At 49.2% G+C, this 22,197-nt stretch overlaps 1 protein-coding gene across 2 annotated transcripts in view; it reads right to left on the bottom strand.

Moving 5' to 3' along the window:
- Positions 1-8,749, bottom strand: part of IFFO2 (intermediate filament family orphan 2) — a 62,383-nt gene extending 53,634 nt beyond the window's left edge. For both annotated transcript variants that reach the window (XM_020973221.2, XM_020973222.2), the window contains exon 1: positions 7,982-8,749. In XM_020973221.2, the coding sequence (XP_020828880.1) occupies positions 7,982-8,649 (668 nt within the window). In that variant the 5' untranslated portion in view covers positions 8,650-8,749. The remainder of the gene's footprint in view (positions 1-7,981) is intronic.
- Between the last annotated feature and the right edge of the window lie 13,448 nt (positions 8,750-22,197).

Below are 22,197 nucleotides of genomic sequence, written 5' to 3'. Positions count from 1 at the left end.
GACAAGCTGGACTGTTTCCTATTTGAATTCACAGCCAGAGAAATGGTGCCTCAAGCTAACCCCAGCTGGGCAGCAGAAGAGGCTATTCACTCCAGGTTGCCAAAGCAGATGGGGTACTAGCCAAAGAATCCCCAGGGGTCAAGAGCCCCCTACCAATCCCAGTTCTCAGAGAAGCCCAATCACCCAAGAGAGGCAGAGAGAGTTAACTTCATGGTTTCTAACTTCCTGACAACCATCCACTCTCCTTTTCTACTTGAGAAGCTACGGAGAGAAACCACATCCTGCCCCTGAGTGAAGAATGAAGGAGCTTGTACCCAGCAGGGGGAGAGCACATCACCAGACAGGTGGCAGGAGGTCTGAGTGAGAGTCCTAACTCTGCCATTAACTCACTGTGTGAGCAAAGGAGCACATCACCATCTTCCTGAGCCTCAGCAACCTCATCTGGGAAATGGGGAGGTTAGACTAGAGTTCTCTAAGGCCCTCCCAGCTCTGACATCTTGTGTTCTAAGGGCCCTCCCAGCTCTGACATCCTGTGTTCTAAGGGCCCTCCCAGCTCTGACATCCTGTGTTCTAAGGCCCTCCCAGCTCTGACCTTCTCTGTTCTAAGGACCCTCCCAGCTCTGACATTCAGTGTTCTAAGGGCTTTCCCAGCTCTGACATTCTGTCTTCTAAGGGCCCTCCCAATTCTAACATTCTATGTTCAAAGGGCCCTCCCAGCTCTGACACTGTGTGTTCTAAGGGCCCTCCCTGCTCTGGTATTCTGTGTTCTAAGGGCCCTCCCAGCTCTAACATTCTGGGTTCTAAGGGCCCTCCTACCTCTCCTTGCTCTGACATTCTATGTTCTAAGGGCCCTCCCAGCTCTAATATTCTGGGTTCCAAGGTTCCTTCCAGCTCTGATATCCTGTGTTCTAAGTTCTTTACAAGTTCTGACATTTTATGAGTTCTATGAGTTCCTTCTCCCTGCTCAGGATCTTTCCCAGTTCTCCTTTCTCATCTCCCAATCCATCTCACCATCCCTCAAATTCCTATTTGAGATTCTGGGTATTTGGAAAGAGCCCTATTATGGCTCACTCTACAAAGTGCCCTATCATTATAATACTTAGTACACAAATGCTTGTCCTGTTTCACAGATTTATGGCCAGTGACTCACAAAGTCTCACAGCCAAGAGTAGCAGAGTGCAGGCCCCACCGAGGGTCACAGGATCAAGGGCAGAGGTGTTCGAAGTGGACAACCCCAGGATGTTTTTCACTTTTGCCACGTCCCCTTTTCCCTATTTTACTGCTTTGGGTACTCTGCCTTAAGAGGCAGCAGAGTGTAGTAGATGGGGCGTTTGCACTTGGAGGCAGGAAGTCTTGGTTTAAATCCAAACTCTAGACACTTACTAGTCATGTGGCCTTGGGCAAGTCATTTGTCCTCCATGGCCCTCAGTTTCCTCATTTCTAAAAGGCAAGGGTAGGACCTGATGGCCTCCAAGGTCCCTCCCACCTCTCAAGCTATAACTCTAGGATTTTCCCACTAAAGGCTTCAAGAGAGAAGGAAAGCAGTCAGGTAAGTGCCCGACTAGTCTGACTGTTCAGATCGGGGCAGAAAGAACCCAGTGAATGCCACACATTCCAACCCGAAAGAATCCAAGCGTCAGCTTCCTTGCCTTCTTTAGGACTTGGCACCCCCTCCCCCTCTTCCTCAGCCTTGACCTTTTTCAAACCCTTCCAAATATTTTCCCAGAAGAGAAAGCAGCCAGGGTGAGAGACAGGGAGTGTGGTCCCCAAGCAAATCAGAGGCAACTAGCTGAAGCATTCAAAAAGGGGGAGGGGAGGTCACAGAGGAGGAAAGCAAGGTCCACAGGCCCAATTCATCCACTGAGGAATCCGAAGAATGGATCACCCTCCTGTGCAGCTGGCAAGTAAGTCATCCCCTCCACGATCCCTGCCAGCACCATCCCTGGTGCCTGAAACACTACAGACACAGAGAGTGGCAGAGCTGGAAGAGACCGCACTGCTTATAAACTGGGGAGATGCTGGGCATGGCCTTGCCTTTTGCCTGGGTCTCAGGAAATGGGGCCAGTATTCAAACCTGGGTCTTCCACTACACATAAGAAGGCAGTGGTAGCAGAGACATGGGCATCATGGGATAGTAAAGTAGCAGGGCTGCCTCTGAGATCATCTGATCTAGCCCTCGTCATTTGCCAAGGGAGGCATTGAGGCCTGAAGTAACATGCCCAAGGTCCACTAAGTGGCAAAGCCTCCTCCTCATGTCAAGTCCAGGGCTCTTACCCCTCCCCTTCCCGCGGCTGTCTGAGGACAGGGCCACCAGGGTGACTGCTTAAGCTTCAGCCTCTCCATCCACCCTCAGAAGAAGAGCCACAACACAATGTCTCTTCTGTCACCGAGGGCCTCTTCCCCAAAACCAACAATGAGGACTTTGAGACCCTGGTGGCAGCAACTGAAAGGGGATGCAAGAGTTGGAAACAGGAAGATCCACAGGCTTGGGGAGAAGTGACCCAGTCCCTGAAGATACCTCAGTCAAGAGAATGCTAACAAGTCACCTCCATCTGGGGCGTTACAGCTAACAAAGGGAGGCTTTCCTCCCAACCATCCTTGTGACTCAGGGAGGATGAATATCATTCTCCCCATTTGGCAAAGGGGAGAAACTGAGGTCCATTGAGAGGAAGTGACTTGTTTAAAGGCTACACTGCAAGTCGGTGGCAGAACTGGGCTTTGGACACAGGTTTTCCAGTAGTGTAACAAAAAAATAAAAAAAAAAAAGGGATAGACATTGGCCCTGTGCTATTATTGGGATAGGGGGCACCAGGTAAGGAGCTTCCTCTAAGAATACAGGTTGGCAGAGGCAATTAGGTGGCACACTAGATAGAACACCAGGCCTGGAGTCAGGAAGACTTGAGTTCAAATCTGGCCTCAGACACTTACTAGCTGTATGACCCCGGCTGAGTCACTTCACCCCAATTGCCTCCCCCAAAACAAATAGTCAAACAAAAAAACAATGCAGGTTGGCACCTTCTCTGTTATGGTCTCAGAGAAGTGCTTAGAGGAATGAGATGCTAAATGGAGACCAAGGTTACACAGCTATTCGGTATCAGAAGCTAGGTCTTCTTGGCTTCAAGACCAGCTCACTATACCACACTGCCACCATCATGATGATGATCATGATGATGAACATTTCTATATAGTGCTTTAAGCCAAATGTTTTATATAGGTTATGCCACTGGACTATAGGAACAACCTTGTGATGCTATCATTACCCCCACTTTACAGAAAAGGAAATTGAAGCTGGGAGAAATTAAGTGACTTGCCCAGGATCATCTCCATGCAGAGCTCAAACTTAGGCTTCCTTAGCTCCAAGTCTGACACTCACTCCTCTCTCTGGAGTCAGAAGCCTCAGTTTAAGTCCCTTTTCTGCCACTTGTACTCTGGGCAAATGACTTCCCCTCTCTAAGGAAACTAACAGTTTCCTTCTTTGTAAAATTAGGAGGTCAGGCTAAATGACTCCAAAGATTCCTTCCAGTTTTGAATCCAATGATCCTGTGACTCCCAGACCAAAGACTCTTACTAAGACACCAGCCTGCTCCAGCTATCTAACAGTCAAATCCTTTGAATGGGGGAACAGAGGAATTTTAGGGGATACACAGCTCATGCAGACTAGGGGGAGGCACGGGGAATACGCTGGACTCAAAGAAGCCAGATTGTGGGACTCAGTGACTCCTAGAGATCAAGGAGACTGGCTCAATTTCCAGGCCACCCCCAGCCCCATCCTCATCCTCATCCCTAGCTGGGTAAGGAAACTGCTCCTAAGAATTTCTCTCCAAGCTTCTGTCTCTGTAGGACATCCCCAGGTTTAGTGCAACCCCAGATTTATAATACAATAAACATGTGCTAAGTGCCTGCTTTGTACAGAAAAGACTTGTGCTCCAGGCAGAGGGGAGATTTAAAAAAGAAATTGGTAAGACATGACCCTACACATCCCTACCGTCATGGAACTTATAATCTAGCAGGAATTGAGACATAAACATCAGTAACTCCAGTATTCAATATTATATAATCAGTGCATTATACAGGTATAAACCAAGTGTTAGACAAAATCTGGGGGGCGTAGGTCATTATCAACTGCCTAATCGAGTCCAACCTTCTCATCTGCTAGATGGGGAAACTGAGACCTAGAGAAGGGAGGTAACTTGCCCAGCGTCATCTAGTAAGTTAGTGCCAAAGCCAAGGTTAAATAAAAACCAGCTCTCCTGACCCAGGTTCAGCCTTCTTTCTAAAGAAAAACTGAAGGGCTCCACTACTGACCTTCCATTCCTCTCCCCACCCTCACCAGCCCCCCTCCATCCAGCTGGTCCTGCCTTGGATTTGATACACAGGCATTTGGTACATACCTCTATGGGTACATGTCCGTTAAAATGTAAGCTCTTTGAGGACAGGCACTTTTCTCTTTGTAGCCCAGGGATTAGCACAGTACCAGGTCCATAGCAAACATTTAATAAATGCATTTTGATTGGATGATGCCTGTAAAGCTCAAATGAGCTAATTACGTAAGGCATTTATTTGCAAACCGTATGTTAGTATTATCATCATCCCTCTCATCGTCATCACGTCTATCCGATTTCATTTAAAGTACACTCTTTCCAAATCTCCCAGTGGAAAGCCCCAGCTCCTTTTAACCCAGTTTGGGTTACTTTGGCCCTGGTAGGTGGGGGTTTCTTTTTTTGAGCTGGCAGAGGGTGCAGGAAATGTTTATTTTGGTTTCCAAATCTATGCTCAGCGACCTTGTCAATGTTATGGTTTCGATGACCACATTTTTCTAGTAATTTCTTGAATAAAGGATGGTGCCTCATGCAGAACTGCTCCAGCTCTGATTTGAGAAAGTCCCCAAGGGGGGGGCGGGAAACCAAAGACCTAAAGGGGGCAGTCCTCAGGGCTAAGAGCACCTTCCCCTCCCGCTAAGTCACTGAATCACAGAATTGGGAAACTAGAAGAGATCTCGGGGTGAATCCAAGCTCAGTCCCCAGAGAAATCCAACCGAAGGTAGGGGCTTAGAGACCTGGATATGTTTATCCCTCCAGCCAACTTATCACTGGACTTTGTAACCACCACCCTTCCCATGCACCCCATAACCCCTGCCAAATCTCTAGGATAGAATCCCAATCGATGACTGACAGGAGGAACCTTTGTGTGAGAAAGGAGTCACATAGTCCCAGAACATCAGAGCTGAACTAGCTCTCAGAATACTGAATGTCAGAGCTAGGAGAGGCCTTAGGACATAGAACATCAAAGAATGATCTTAGAACATACAGTGTCGGAATCGGAAAGAGCAATAATGTTAGGTGGGTAAGAAACCTTAGACCGTAGAATGTTCTAACTTGAAAAGACCTTAGAAATCATCGAATCTAAATCTCTCCTTTTGTACATGGGGAAACAGGAAAGAGGTCCAGGGAAGCAGGCTGTAAGTTCCTTAACAGCGTCACTTTTCCTTATCGTATATCCTTTCTACAACACTTATTGGGTCGAGTTGGCCCAAAGATATACATACACAGTGGCAGTCCCCAAGTGTAGGGCCTCTCAGCTTGCCTGACTATAAGGACCCGAGCTCACCTCAGAGAAAAATAATTCCAAATGCCTAGACACGAGCTGTCCCGAACAATGATGACGTAGCCAAGAGATGCAATGTCCTCATGAGAGACCCAACCAGAGACACACAAAAGTACTTGGGCAGACATAAACGCAGAATTCAGAGATACTCTCACACCTGGCTCCCAGAAAGTATAAACCAGCCAGGAGTCAGGATCTGGAATAGGACTACAGGGAGGGTCAGAATCAATGAGATCAAGGCCATGAAGACACAAACATACTAACACTAGCCTGACCCACCCTTCCAGCTAGCTCATTCCAGGCCTCAGTATCCCCACTGCACTTGGCATGCCTTGGTCTCTTGGCAAAAAAAGAACTGATCTCTTGACTATCAGTTCCCTGATACCCCTGGGAGGACTCAAGCAAGATGGATGACATCTTTGCTTTGGAGAAATCAAGAGGGAAACTCCTCTAAAATGAAGGTCATTTAATTAATAGACAATAAAATAAAATAAAGCAGTAAGACACAATTGTCTTGGGAGAGAGGAAAAAGACAAGAGATGAGGAAGGCTCCCATAACCCTCTCCTTGCCCAGCATTCCAAGCCCATGCCAGGGGCTGACATCATCCCCACTCCCTGGGTGCAAGTGTGTTGTAATGTTGCTCAATGCCCCTTGCAAGACTAGGATACACAGTTTCTTCTGTCTTCTTAGTACCCAAGTCCAAAGAGAACACACACAGCAAAGCCCCAAAGCAACAGAAGCTGGTGACATGACACCGTGGCACCATGATCCACAACAGGGAGGCTGGCACCAAATCCATCCCTCCCCAGTGAGGTCTAGGGCCTGTTTCCCCATTGCCCCCCCCCCCCCCACCAATACAGTGGTGACTTCTCCAAGGTGGTTGGGGAGACCAGGCCATAGCCAAGTTCTCCAAATACTTGGGGGGGCGGTAAAGATAGAGGGAGGGAGAGAGAGAGGAGGGAGGGGCTGGAATCCTACTCCCTCAGTGGATTGTATGAACTACTACCTAAGGCATCCCTGGCTTACTTAGCCCAGCCTCTCCAGACTGCAGAGAATCGCTGTTCCAGGGCCTCAGGCCCCTTTTGGAGAAGGATGCTCACCGAGGGTTTGGGGGAATAACCCAGTCCAACTACGGCATACTTAGAAGTAGCAGGAAGAGAAATTTTCTGCAGTCTCACCCCAGAGAGACTGGATCAGGATGGGGTATGGTGCTCCCTCCCTTGCAGACACAAGTGAAGAGGCCTGGGCCAAACCTCTTTTTAACATGCATCAGAAAAGTTAGAGAGCCTCTCCAAGAGGGATGGGTCGCACTGAAGGCCTCTGATCAGGGCATCCCCAAAGCCATCTGGCACTGTGACCACATACGACCACTGTAACCCAAGACCAGCGAGGGCTTCTCTCATTAGCTCTTCTGGTGGAGGGAGAGAAATATGGGACTGGAAGGGGGCTCCCAAATGCACAGGAGGAAGAAGATGAAAGAGGGAGAACAAAGGAGAGAAATCTCTGCTTTCATCCAGTAGACAGAGAAAACTTAATAGACTGGAAAAAGACAGGCAGTCAGTCAAAACTGTCAACTGGGCTCCAAACAGGAAGTAACCTCAGTTCTCCTCTTCATCCTCCACCCCAAGCTGAGGACACAGGGCTGGAGAGACCAGTATCAGGGCAATGCAGTCCTGCAGAACCGGGGTACCCATCCTCTGAAGTCAATCTACCCTGCTACTTGTGACAGGGGGACCCCAATGCATTTATCCCCCAAGCCCTCCTATTTCTACCATAGTAAGTTTTTGTCCTCACTGAATGCTGGGGTTGTGAGGCTAAGGCCAACACGAATGGGAAGGTTTAAAGAGCTTTGTTTGAAGGGATCCTTTAAAGCAGTCCCACATTTCTCAAGGCCATACTTGTGCACTGTTAATGGAGGAGGCTTTTTAGGCCTAGTCAGCTAGCCCTGAAACCATCTGGTCCAGGCTTCAGCCCAACTCCTCGAGGTATAGGGAGGCTCACACTCCCACCCAGACCTGGGACCCTAGGACAGGGTCGAGGGAGGAGGGAGGTAAGGGGAGGTGTTAACCCCTCGATCTTAACCCAGTTAGCATCATCCTTGTTTTAGGCGATGTTTGCTTTGTCCAGGGCTAAGAGTGACTGTTAAGCACACAGAGAGTGCTTAACAATATAAGCTTTTTATCAGAGACAGGTTAAAGTCACAGCTGTAGCGGCTGTCCTGGGGAGCTCCTATTATGTGCCGGGCACCGTGCTGAACATCGGGGCTACAAAGAAAGGCAAACGTCAACCCCAGCTCTCCAGGAGCTCCTGGACAGGGGGTGGAGGGGCTGGGGGGGGTCCCAAGATTGGGGGGGAGGCATTTGCGACGTGACTCACTTCTTCTTGTACTCGTCCCGCTCCCGCTTCACCTTGGCCAGCACGTTGTAGAGGGCCCGGATCTCGGGGGTGATGGTGTCAATCTGCACGCCCACGCCGTCGGGGTGCACCCAGGACACGCCGGGGCCCTGCACGGTCTCCACGCCGCCGCCGCCCGTGCGCCGGACCTGCGTGTAGCTCCAGATGGTGCCGGGCAGGCGGCTGTAGTGCTGCGGGTGCGAGCCGCAGGCGCCCGGGGGCACGTTGCCGTTGGCGCCGAGCGGCGGCGGCGGCGGCGGCGGCGGCTGCTGCTGCGGGGGGTGAGGGCCGGCGGCGCGAGCCAGGGCCAGGGCGAGCTCCGGGCCCGTCTGCACCGCCTGCTCGCGGGAGAAGGTCTTGTAACGCAGCCGGCGCTCGCGCTCGCTCTGCTGCTGCTCCAGCTGCTTCTCCAGCAGCCGGTTGCGCCGCTCCAGCTCGTGCACCTTGGCCAGGAAGCAGCGGAAGCGCACGTTGAGCCCCTTCAGGAGGTAGATGTTGGAGCCCAGGTCGTCCCGCAGCGCCGCGGTCACGGGCGACGGCCCGGGCCCCGCGCCGCCGCCGCCTGCGCCCCCGCCGCCCGGGCCGCCGCCGCCGCCCGGGGGGCAGCCGAAGGCCAGCGCCATCTCGCCGAACAGCAGGGAGTTCATCATGCGCCGGCTGCGGGGCTCGGGGACCCCGCGGCGCGGCTCCAGGGCCGGCTCCAGGTGCGGCTCCAGCTCCACGGCGGGCTCCCGGCGGGGCCGGGCCAGCGGGGACGCCGGGTCGAGGGCCAGGAGGGGCTGCGCGCGGACGCGGAGAGCCTGCGGGAAGGGCGCTGCGCCGAGATGCTCCGGCCCAGATGTGGTCAAGCGAAGAGGGAGGCCGGACACCCGGGGGCTGCCGCCGCCGCCGCCGCTGCTGCTACGAGGAGGGGGCTGGGCGCAGAACTGCGGCTCCGGCGGGGGGGCCACTCCCGGGGCTGTCACCGACACTGTGGAGGCGCCGCCGCGGCCGCACGGGAAGGGGTTTCGCTTGGCCCCGCCCCCTCCCGCAACAAGCCCCGCCCTCTGCAGAACCAGGCCCCGCCTCTCCTTCGCCGGCACCGCCCCGGTCTCGGCCTCCCGCTGCGGTTCTCCGGGGGGCTCTGCACTCTGCCAGCTCTTTCCAGGCCCTAAGCCGTCGCCCTTTCCCGCCCCCGCAGCCAGAAGCCACGCCTATAGTTTAAATAATGCCTTGAAGCCACGCCTATCTGGCGACCCGCAATACATAGCCACGCCCATTCCCCCTCCCTTCCCGCGGCGGTCCGCAGAGTCGGCCCCGCCCTCCCTCCGGCCAGGCCCCGCCCCCTGCTCGCTCTCCAGGCCAGCCGCCTGCTTCCAGTTTCTCTGCCCGGGGACACAGACCGCAAGGCTGCGTCTTGGACTCTGCCAGCCTTGGCATCCCGCAGGGGCGGCTCGCTCGGCTCTCTTAAAGGGACCGACTACCTAAAATCACCAGATGATCTACTTAATTCTCCCCAGGGTCGCTGGCTCCCTTGGAAAGCTCTCACTTCCTCTCAGCAAAAGGGGAAAAAAAAATTCTTGTAGCTGCAGAGGCTTCTACCCAGGAAGTCTCAGCACGTGATTTCATTCATTCACTCAGCAGATATTTATTAAGCGCCTACTGGGTGTAGGGCCCTGCGGCAAGCTCAGGCCTGCCCGGCTTCTGCAATGCTTCTCTAGCCCGACTGCCTAACGTGAAGGAAGATTCTGCAGAGGCTTGGCCATTGCTTCCCCCACCTCACACCCAGCTGCTCTTCTGGGCCGCGCCCAAGCAGAATTAGGGCATCTGCACTGTCCCCCCCACCCCCACCCCTTGCACGTGCACACGCATGCACACGCACGCATACATTCCCTCTTGGCTTAAAAAGCCCGCTCGTCTTGTCCCACCCCGGGCTGCACACATCCCAGACACTCCCTTCCACCTTGTCCAGAGATGCCTGCCCAGGATAGCGGGTGCCTCTGTTTTCCTCCAGGCAATTGGTGACTTGCAGAGCCTGGCTTTCGGTGCCCATCTCCGGCGAGGGCATGGGAGCGGGGGTGGAGTGCGGGCCTGGCTTCAGATCTAGGGACTTCAATCAGACATCCCTCCCCCTGGTGTGACACGGGCTGGCAATGTCTGAAATGTGTCTCTGCTCAGGCTGAGGACTTAAATAATCAGCCAGACCTGGCAGAGATACCGGTCCCACGAAGAGAGGGGGAGAGCACGGGGCTCCTCTTCCGGCTGTTGCCTAACATTGATTCAATTCGATTCAATACACATTTACTGAATCCCTAGGCCCAGAGAGGGTTGGAAGTGGAAGGAATCTTTCAAACTAGGATGTTAAAACGTCGGAAGTCAGAGCTGGAAGGAGGCTTAGAACACGGAATGTAAGGACTAAAAAAGAACTCAGAAAATATGAGAGATTCCTATATTGTACAGATGGGGAAACTGAGGCCTATTTGCTCTCTACCACACCAAACTTCTCTTGATGCAGGGGAACTCTGAGGGAGAGGAGAAGAGGCAGAGCTCTTGCTAACTTCCTATTAAATTCCTCAAAGAGACTGTTCTAAGCCTTTTTCACATTCCTCAGGGTCTCAGACCCACCCCCACCTCTCTCACTCCCAACAGATGACTACTCCCTCCCCTATTCAAGAGACCATCTGGCCCGGAGTTCTCTAAGCTTCCCTCCCTTGCTCAAGTCCACCTGTTACCACACCCTCCCCAAGGCCTCAGAATTCCTCTTTCTTTCTAGATGGAGTCAGCAGCATGTTCTGAGGATAATGAGAAAACTGGCCTTTGTTGGAAATTAAAGTTCATGCTGGAGAGACCCAGGTGATGAGGTTGGAAAAAGTAGCATAGAGCCAAATTGGAATAGAATGCCAGAATGAGGCATTTGCTGAGAAGATTCCATAGAGGACACAATGTCAGAGCTGGAGGACCTTTAGAACAGAGTATGTCAGAGCTGGGAGAGCCCTTAGAACACAACATGTCAGAGCTGAGAGGTGCCTTAGAACACAAAATGTCAGAGCTGGGAGGGCCCTTAGAACACAGGATGTCAGCGCTGGAATGGCCCCTAGAACATGGAATATTGGAGCTGGCAGGGCCCTTATAGATCAGGTATGACGCCTTAGTTATACAAAAGAGAAATCGTCGTGTGCTTTAAAAGGATTTACAAGTTTATTGAAGAGACAAGATACACACATATGAAAACTCAAAAACTATTCTAAGGCCACCAAGAGCATTCGAATATGGTCCCGTGCAGACTGTATCCAGCAGAAAGAATCATGTACCAGGACCCAGGAGACCTTGGTCTGACCACAGAGTCCCTACACTTCCTAGCTGTGTGCCCCTCTCTGGATGTCTGTCTCCTCATCTGCAAAATGGCAATGATACTGGTTACACCCACTTCTAAAGCCACCCTTCATTTGAACCAACTCACACAAGGCTAGCTGCCTCCCCCAGGGTCCTGAAGTTGAGAAAAATTTCTAGTTATTTACTCCCAGGTTCAGCTCAATTCAATTCCATTCAACTCACTAAGTGTTAAGGTGTAAGAGAGCAGTGGAACAAGACAGCCCAGAGGCAGTGGGCGATATTTCAAATCCAGCACGGGGCTGGAGGTGAAAATTTATCTTCTTAGCACCAGGCTAGGGCAGATGCTTCATCATTCCCCTGCCTTCCTACCCTCACCCTCTTCCCCTCAAAAAAAAAAAAGATTGGCAAGAGGCTGGCTTCACTGCATTCAGCAAGGAGCACATTGTTTGGCCTTGTGCTCTCCAGGCAGCCCCAGGCAAAAAGCCTGTGTGATTACCGTCAGCCAGCTTGCTTAAACAATCTTTCTGGGTGGATTCGCCATTCCTTCTCATAGGCGTATGTTCCGCGGAATCCTGGGTGGGAGAGTGGCTCTTCCTCCGCACAAATCCAGTGTGAAGCTGCTAAACGGGGGACTTGGCACCAGGAGATCTGGGTCTGATTCCCCCCTTGGACGGCAACTAGCTGTGGGAGCCACCTAAGCAGGCCACTTCATGACCTGTCTGAGGCTGTTTTCTCGTCTGTAGTAGCTGTGAGGGAGATGTTTCTAAACACTGAATGCTCAAAAACAGGAGGGACCTATGATTTCGTGACCCTTACCCTGACAGATCTCAGTGTAAGTGGGCCATAACTTAATATATAATGAAATTGCCAAGACACACAGAGATCACATGAACAGCCAGTGGCAGATTTGAACCCAGGTTTTCCTGATGCCCAACTCACCACTGTCCAGCACACACTGCTGTCTCCCCAGATACACAGGAGAGAGAGGGGGCACACCAGTGATTTCATTGGTGTAAGGAACTCCCAGTACAGACATATGTTTCTGCTGCCAGTGCAGATCGACAGCTGATTTTAGAAGACCTGGGGCAGTCAGGTGATTTGCCCAGTATCACATAGCCAGTAGATGTCAGAGGTGATACTCAAACCTGACTCTGACTCCAAGATGGATTCTCTATATCCTATATGATTCTGCCGGAGTGTAGGGTGTTCAGGAAGACTGGTACCTCTGGTATGAGGGCTGCTGATCCCTTTTCAGGGCTACTAAATCCACCTCTGGCATCCGCCTTTCGCCCAACCCTTACCTGTGGCTCCAAGAAACTAGCATGCCCATCGCCCACATCGCAGTAAACCGTCTAAACCAGGTTGAGGGTAACAGAAGGTCTCAAACCCTTCGGTGAGTTAGGGGGTTCTCTAACCTAAGCATGGACTTTCTCCACCGGAATGGGTGGATGGGAACAATTTGTTATAACAGCCGTGAAGGTGCCTGAAGCAGGCACTGGGGAGCCCTCAGAGCGTGGTCAAACATTGAAGACACCGAGGTCATCCACTACACCCCCGGCCGTGACCAGTCATGATTTTTGTCTTGCCACTGGACTTTGATGACTCTGAAAGAGAGAGTGAGGCTGACAACTCTGTGCACCTCTGCCTCACTGAGATCGAATTCATGTGCTGGTCAAGACGTTAAACCATGATATCATTGATCCTCTTGAAAACACAGTAGATACTTAATAAATACTTGACAAATGAATATGTTTCGTTTTAGTAAAAAAAAAAAATTCTACCACTAACTGGACTGACTGCCTCTTCTGTAAAAGCCTTTAAGCCCCCAAACAGCTGCCATGGACAGGGTCAGACTAGATGGTCCCTTAGGCCCCTTCTAGCTCTGAGATTTTGTGATGCTGAGTGTAGAATTTCAGGAAATGAACCAAAACTGAGCTGGGAACCTGTGCTTTCTTTGAGATAAATACCAACAGATTCCAGATCCCAGGAAGAGCAGGAGGTCCAGCTCCTCCATTTTACAGATAAGGACAATGAGGCCTGTAGAAGGGGCATGACTTCTCCAAGATCAAACAGCAGAGCACCTACCAGCAAGCTGTCCTGGCAGAACTGGATTTTGAAATGAGGTGTCTTGATTCCAGGTCCCTTCCTTTTTCCACCGACCTTTTCTCAGTCTGAGAGCTGAGGCTTCTCATTACCATAATCAGTGTTCATTAATCCATCTACCAAGAAGACCATCCCTGGGGCAGCTAGTGGCACAGTGGATAAAGCACTGGCCCTAAAGTCAGGAGGACCTGAGTTCAAATCCAGCCTCTGACACGTAACACTTACTATCTCTGTAACCCTGGGCAAGTCACTTAACCCCATTGCCTAACCAAAAAAAAAAAAAAAGACCATCCCTTCTGGGAGTTTACAGCCTAAAAGAAACACAGGGACACAGCCATGCCCTTTTTTCTCTTCTCCACGGTGGAACAGAGAAGCCTTAAACTGAGACGTGAGGGGAGGGTCAAGACAGGTTGAGCAGGCCCATTTTATCAATGGAGGACCCCTGTGCTGGAAGATCAGAGAGATTAGTAGTGGGAATACTATGTTCCAGATGGGGCCCATGCTCCAGCAGAGCATTCCTCTCCCTCTTCCCTAACTGCAGGCAAAGTGAGAACTTGGAAAGGCCTTAGCTTAAAAAGTCTGTCACTACATCTGGGGCCATCTCCAGTCGACCCAGATGGCTCTGGAGAAGAAAGTGAGGCTGATGACTTCGCACAGCCCTTCCTCACTTCAATCCAATTCATTTGTATGTCATGACATCACCTCCCTGATGTCATGGCCCTCTTCAAGAATCAAGGACAAACAGCTACAGTCTGCACCCATACACTCTTCCCCAAGCCACTGGCCCAACTCTCAGGTACAAAGCAAGATGTTTCAATCCTGTTTACAAATGGCTTAGCAATGCACCTGCAAAAGCTAGCAAAAACAGGCCAGGACTTCCCTGTTCCACCTGCCTCTCAGGGGCAGGAGTTCCAACAGTCTGGGAGAAGACAGCCTCCTGGGAGGTAGCCCCACCGAGAACATGAGTCAAGGGGATTTCCTGTCTAGAGGATTGTCCCTTTCAGCATGATGAAAAAGAGGAATGTGCCTGAGGTGATCCCCATTCCTGAAGATGGGGATAGGCCCTAAATTGTCACGGACACAACAGTAAAATGACTAGGCCAGCAGAAGCAACCAGATCAGGCCTGGCGACTTGCTTGCTTTCCATCTTGTAACTGGTGAGGTTGCATATAGAAATCATAGAACATTGAGGCTGGAAGGAACTTCACAGTATGAGATGTCAGAGCAGGGAGGGCCCTTAGAACATAGAATGACAGAATTGAGAAGAACTTCACAACCTAGGATGTCAGAGCTAGGAGAGGCCTTAGAACATAGAATGTCAGGGCTGGGAAGGACCTTAGAACACAGAATGTCAGAGATGAGTGGGGCCTAAGAGCATAGAATGTCAGAGATGAGTGGGGCCTAAGAGCATAGAATGTCAGAGCTGGGAGGGGCCATAGAATATGGAATGACAGAACTCAGAAGAACTTCACAACATAGGATGTCAAAGCTGGGAGGGGCTTTAGAACACAATATCAGAGCTGGGAGAGCTCTTAGAACAGAGAATGCCAGAGCTGGTAGAGACCTTAGAACACAGAATGTCAGAGCTGGGAGGGTTCTTAGAACACAGAACGTCAGAGCTGGGAGGGCCCTTAGAACGCAGGATGTCAGAACTGGAAAAGACCTTAGAATAGAGAATGTCAGAGCTGAGAAGAGGCTTAGCATGCAAAATATCAAAGGTAGAAGGCTCCTTAGAATCTAGAATGTCAGAGTGGGAAGAACTCTTGGAACATAGAATGCCAAAGCTGGAAAAGGCTTGAGAACACATGGATAGGACCATAGAATTATAGAGTCTAAATCTAGCAGTTCTTAACACTAGAAGGACAAGAACTTAATGCCTTGAAGGGCCAAGGTGTCAGTTGATGCAGTACATTTTTTTAAACCGCTAAAGCCGATAGAGGCAAAGGGTGAAAATGTGTATTTCAGAATAAAGATGTTGCATCAATTGATATGCCTGGCCTACGTACCCAGTCACAGTAGTGTACAGTGAGTTTCGTTAGATTTGCCTTGAAATTTTGGATCAATTATTCCAGATAAAAGACAATTTATAAATAATTTTACTAGAAAGTTCACTTCTCTGGCATACATAGCATAATAACTGTAATATTTGCCAAATAAACAAAACCTGCCCGTGACATGTATACACTAACCTCAAAGCATGTCAGACCTTAAACTTGACCAACCTCCACTCTTACTGAAAGGAATCTTCAGATACATGAGTCTCTTGAGGATCTTGCCAACTCAAACACTTAGCCCCCCTTGATTCCTCCTGCTGTAAGCAAGAAAGGTCTGCCTTGGTCCAGCCCTTTTCTTCTAGAGGTGAGGAAGTCGAGGCTTGCCTAGCATTGCACAGCTCATATGTCTCAGGGCCTTACTCCCAGGCCAGCGGAACTTCTTTCTCTATGTCTCGTTGCCTTTCCACCAATAGAAAACAGACCAACATTTACTGATGTGAAGCTCAGCCATGGCCCCTAGGTCCTTCTCCCTCCCCCACCCCCAGTCTATGATGGTCATTAGGCAGGCCCCATTGGGAGTTTTGTCTTCCGGTATGGGGACTATGTTGTAAGAGAGGGACTGGCAAATCAGAGCTGACCCAAAAGAGGGCTCTGGGGATGTTAAAGTGCCTAAAAGCAATATCTGAGGATGATCATTTAGAAGAATGAGAAATCCTGGGCCTGGAGAAGAGAAGACAATTTATGGAAAGAGACTGCAATCTTCAAGGCCCTAAAGAGCTAGCACGAGGAGAATTCAGCTGTTCCAAACCTCTTGTCTCCCCAGACCTCCCATAGCACACCCTCAGCAGAGGATCTTCCCTCAACAGAAAATGGAGATTAGTCACTGAAGGGTTCCCTTTTCTCTCAAACCCATCACCTTCCCCATTCTCTCCTCTTTTACTCCAATCTCTGTTGAAGGGTTGGTTTTTCTCCAAGAGACCTTGATCCCATCCCGTCCCATCTTTACAGGATTGTCCCCACAATCACCTTGTTTCTTCTAATCTTCAGTCTCTCCCTGTCACTGCTTCCTTCTCTGCTATCTACAGGTTTTTCCCACCCTTTAAAAACACCTACTTGAACCAGTCACCCCCTCAAACTACCATCCTCCAATTTTCCCTCCCTCTCCCAGGCACACTCCTAGAAAAAGCTGTTTGCATTGATTGCTTCCACTTCCTGTCCTCCCACTGCTTGTCTACCCTTTGCATTCTGAATTCTCACCTCATCATGCAACCAAAATTGCTCTCTCCAAAGTTACTAATGATCTCTTAATCGCCAAAGCCCTAGTCTGCCTCCTGAACTCGAGTCTGGCATCATAAGCTGTCTACTGGACATTCCAGACTGGATGTCCCATAGACATTTCAAAATCAACAAATCTAAAACTGAACTCCAGTTTCTGTCTTCTACTTACTGTATCACATAGCTGCCTAGGTGATCTCTAAGGTCCTTTCCATTTCTAAATTCTCAATACTACGACTCCTCAGCTCAACATGGTAATGGGTGACACCCATGGCCAAGATTCTAGGTCAGATAAGAGCGAGGCAGACATGAATCCTCAGCATCAGGCTTGAATGCGCCTTTATGGGAGTTCTGACTTCCCCCAGGTGACATGCATTGATTGTCAAAAGAAGGGAGAGATGCCTCCTCCCTGTCATGTAAGTTACGGAACTCCACACTATACCCGGAACCACTTGCCCTTGACTAGTCCTCTGGCAGTAGCAGTGGGAGGATCAGAAGGCTTGGTGAGGCCCAACTGGGTCATTGTCATCATACCCATCTGTCAGTTAAGGCTTAAATCAACTTGATTCACCTTTGGAGTTGGGAAATCTTTCTGATTGCCCAGGGCATTCCACTATGGATGGATGCTTATCCCCTGTAATCTGAATATTGGTCACCAGGACGTTGTTGTAGGGAGGGATGAATCACGCGCTTAGTGGACAGATCCTTCTTTTCTTCCTCCACCCAGTTCTGGGTACCACATTTTAAAAAGAGCTTTGATGAGCTACATTGGACCCAGATGGGGCAGTGTGGCGTAGTGGATAGTACCTGAGCTTTGAGTCATGAAAACCTGGGCTCAAACCACTCCCTTAGACATTACTAGCCATGTGTCCTTGGATAAATCACTGAACCTCAGTTTCCTCATCTGTAAAATGAGGAGGTTGGAATTGCTGGCTTCCAGGGTCCCCTTCTAGTTCTCACTTTATGATCCTGTCAGTCAAAAAACATTTATTAAGAGCCCCCCATGTGTCAGGCACTGTGCTAAGTGCTGGGGATAAAAAGAAAGGTAAAAAACAGCCCCTGGCCAGGAGGAGCTCACAATCTAGGGAGGGGGGGAGAAAACATGCAAACAAATGTATACAAAGAGACATATAAAGGATACATCAAGCATGATCAGCAGAGGGAAGAGGAGTGGGACAGCCTTCCTGCAGAAGGTAGGATGCTGTTGTTTGTCCTTTGTTCTCGAAGAGGACCATGGCATCAGGAAGGTGATGCCATGACGAGCAAATAAGTTGGATTTGAGTGAGGGAGGCTGTGCAAAGTCACCAGCCTCACTCTTTCTTCTGGAGCCATCTGGGTCCAGTGCCCAGATATAGATCAGGATGACTGGAGATGGCCCAGGATGCAGTGGGGAACCTTGGCTTTTCTAAGTAAAGGTCTTTGGTTTGGTTGAGGCAACACCCTTTAAGTGATTAAGGATGTTAGCTGGGACTTGAAAGAAAAGGAGGAAATCAAGAGGCAGAGATCGATCCATCAGTATTGCAGTCAGGAAGACCTGATTTTGAATCCTGCCTCAGGCACTCGAGTTGTTGAGTGATTCTGGACAACTCACTCAAAATCTTTCAGCAAGTTTTCTCAGCTGTAAGATGAGGATGATATGGCAGCTCCTTCACAGGGCTGTTGGGAGGATCAAACTCTAATTTGTCAAGTATTCTGCAGGCCTTGAAGTAGGAAATGTCAGGTATTATTAACCCCCAGAGACGTTGTCACCCATGGGAAGGTAACCAGGATGGTGACAGGGAGAGGTCATGTCCATGGAAGGAAACAGGGGATCATCTGAAGAGAGAAGATTCAGGGGGGCTGTGGTAACTGCCTGCAAATATCTGAAGGCATATTATGTGGGGAAGGGATGGAATCTGATCCTCTTGGCCCCAGAGGCCAAAAGCAGGAACCATGGGGAAAGAGGCAAGAAAATAGATTTCAACTCATGTGAGGGAAACTAGCCCAGTGATCATGGTGGTTCCAAAGTGGCACAGGCTGCCATAGTGACCAGTGAGATTCCTCTCACTAGAGGTCTTGAGCAAAGGCTAAATGACCAGTAGAAGGGATTCTTCTTCACATATGAGTTGAACTCTGAAGAGTCTTCCAATGCTGAGACTCTTTTTGATTCTAGGAAGGGAATTAGGTCATATGAGGAAGCTCTGGGGGGAAAAGAAAGCAGGAAAGAGCCCCAAGACTGAGTTTCCCTGGGATAAGGGTCAGGGCCCAGGGAGGAAAATTAGAAGACCTGACTTTGAATCCCAGCTCTGCCACTAATTACCTGCATGATCTTCCTGGACAAATCATGTAACCAATCTGGACCTCAGTTTCCTAATCTGTAAAATGAGGGCCTTGGTCTGGAATCTCTTAGATGTCCTCTTAGCTCTCAAATCTTCTGATTCCATCATCCCATCCTATAACCTTGTTCTGACAATTTTTTTCCTATAACCATCTCAGTTTACAAGAGTCAGGCAACTAGCATTTATTAAGCTCCTACTATGTTCTCAGCACTATGCTAAATGATGAGGACAAAAAGAAAGGGAAAAAACACTCCCTGCTCTTAAGGAGTTCATAGACTAATGAGAAGACCCTCATTCTGACCGGAAAAGGAACTTCCAATTACCTGGGGGAAAGATGTCATAAAAAATAAAATGAATATGCAAGCTATAGAATTCAGAAATTGGCACTTTGAAAGTCAGAGCTGAACAATTCAATACAACAATCATTTATTAAACACCTGTTATATGCCAATATAATAATAGGGTCCCTAGGTGGCACAGTGGCTAGAATGCTGGACTGGGATCAGGAAGACCTGAGTTCAAATCCTTAACTAGAAAATGGGGATAATAACAGCGCTTGTCTGCCAGGATCAAATGAAATAATACTTATAAGGTGCTTGCACAGTGCCTGCCACACAGTAGGTACCTAATAAATGCTTGGGTCAACTAGTTTGGCACAGTGGATAGAGCATTGAGGCTGAAGTCAGAAAGATGTGGGTTCAAATCTGGCCTCAGACACAATCTGTGTGACCCTGGGCAAATCACTTAATCCTGTTTGCTCAGTTTCCTCATCTGTAAAATGAGTTGGAGAAGAAATTGGCACTCTAGTGCCACTCTAGTGTCTTTGTCAGGAAAATCCCCCCAAAAAGGGGGTCACAAAGAGTCAGCCATGACTAAAGGGACTGAACAACAACAGTGTTATATGCCACACTGTGCTAGGTATAGAAAGACAAAAAAACTAAGCTGTCCCTGCCTTCAGTTTTCTATTCTATTCTATTCACCTAAGTCTATTCTACAGATGGGAAACATTGTGTATGCAGACAAGTAAATGTGAAATCAGATACAAAGTCATTTCAGAGTTGTTGGAGGGATGGCCCTAAAAATTAGGGGAGTCAAGAAAGGCTTCCTGTAGGAGGTGGTACTTAATCAGTGCCTTGAAGAGGACTAGAGGCAGAATGAGGAGGGAGAGTATTCCAGGCCTGGGGGGCAATAGAAGAAATATAGTGTATGTGGAACATAAAGTAAACAGTTTTGGTTTGACTATAAAATGTACGAGTGGGAGTAGTGTGGACTCTGTCTGGAAAGATAGATTGGAGCCAGATGATGCAGGAATTTAAGGGTCAAATGGAGGAGTTGACATGTTAGCCTACATTCACTTAGGAGCCATTGAAGCTTTTTGAGTGGAGGAATGACCTAGTCAGGCCTACATGTTAGGAATATCAATCTGACAGCTATTTGGCAATAGAATTTGGAAATTGGAAACTTGGAAATAGAAATTGGAGACTGGAAGACCAATTATGAGAGAATTACAATAGTAGTACAAGAGTAGTTACAATGGTGAGAGGTGGTGAGGCCCTGAACTAGGTGGTGGCTGGGTGAATGAAGAGAATAGGACAGATGCAAGAGATGTCATGGAGGTAGAATTAGTGAGATCTGGCAACTGACTGGATATGTGGGATAAGGGAAAGTGAAGTTTCAAGGTTGATTGAGCAAACCCAAATGACTGGAAGGATGATGGTTCCTTTGACAGAACCGTAAAATTAGAAGGGTTGGGTTTAAGGGGAAAGAGAGTAAGCTCTGTTTTGCTCATATTGACCTAGAGATAGCTGGTGATGGGAGACTAGAGCTTAGAAGAGAAACAAGGACTAAATATGTAAATTTGTGAGTCATCTGCATAGAGATGATCATTGAATTGATGGGAGCAGAAAGTAAAGAAATGACAGCAGAACCCCGAGGTATACCTACAGAGACGTGGATGTCCATCCACCAAAGGAGATTGCTATTGGTCAGACAGGAAGATGGAGAACCAGCAGAGTCACAAAAACCAGGGAGGAGAGACTATTCCAAAGGAAAGGGTGGCCAACTGTGCCCAAAGCAGAGAGCTCCAGTCTGGGGACTGAAAAAATGCCGGTAGTGAATCTAATCAAGAGATGATTCTTAAGCCTGGAGAGAGAGGTTTCAGTGGAATGGCAGGATCTGGAGTCAGACTGCCAAGGAGTGGAATGTAAGGAAGTGGAGAGAGTGAGCATAGACAGGAGTTTCTTGGGGTTTGGCTGTGAATGGGAGGAGAGATAGCAGATGATAGCTTCAGCAAATAGTAGCATCTAGTGAGGTCTTCTTAGGTTCAATCAATCAACCCACAAGCTTTTGTTAAGTGCCTGCTACATGCCATGTACCAGGGAAACAAAGGGGAAAAAATGAAATAGGCCCTGCTCTCAGGAGCTTATGATCTATTCCAGAAGGACAGCATGTACAGTTAGATATAGGTGTATATAAAACAGATACGTCACAATGGAGAGGAAGCATGAAGACCTAGGAGTGATCAAGAAAGGCGTCAGCAGAAACCTTGATGAAAAGTGGCACATGAGCTGAGCTTTGAGGGAAAACAGGAATTACAAGAGGCAGAGGGAGGAGGGACGCATCCCAGCCCTAGGGAACGGCCCACGCAAAGGCAGAGGGGGAGATGGAATGTCCTCTGGGAGCAACAATAATAGCTGGCTGGACCATAGAGCTAAGTCTGGACAGTTAATAAAATAATAATTTCTACAGCGTAAAGGCTCACACTGAAAATTCAACAGTAGGTACTCTTCAGCTATAAGAGCCAGTTCCAGCACACTCCTGGGTATAAACTCTACCTGTGTGTGGCTGCCCCAGAGTGACGATGCAGGGCCTGGGGGCTGGGGAGTTAGTGAACTGGAAAGCCTGGATGTTCAAGGGGATTGCCATAATCCCTTAAAGAACATGAGACACTTAAGAGCTGTAGGGACAGTGTGAGCTTAAGAATCATTCATTTCAATAATTCATTCATCCAAATTCCCCAAATATAGGAATAGGAAGGTTAATGTGCAGAGAAAGACCATGAGCCAGCTGCTTCTTGAGGAAGAAGAAAGATGGCCTGTGGGCCAACAGATCACTACCACTGGGATCTGGATAGGGTCACCCATCTGGATGGAGTGAACCTCAAAGGAGTGTTGGTGGGCAGTGGGAAGGTTTGGGG

The sequence above is a fragment of the Phascolarctos cinereus genome, unplaced genomic scaffold (genome assembly GCF_003287225.1).
Source record: "Phascolarctos cinereus isolate Bilbo 61053 unplaced genomic scaffold, phaCin_HiC Scaffold_726;HRSCAF=1367, whole genome shotgun sequence".
NCBI classification, from domain to species: domain Eukaryota; kingdom Metazoa; phylum Chordata; class Mammalia; order Diprotodontia; family Phascolarctidae; genus Phascolarctos; species Phascolarctos cinereus.
Note: the sequence above shows the minus strand (reverse complement) of the source record. Positions and strands in the feature narration are given on the sequence as shown.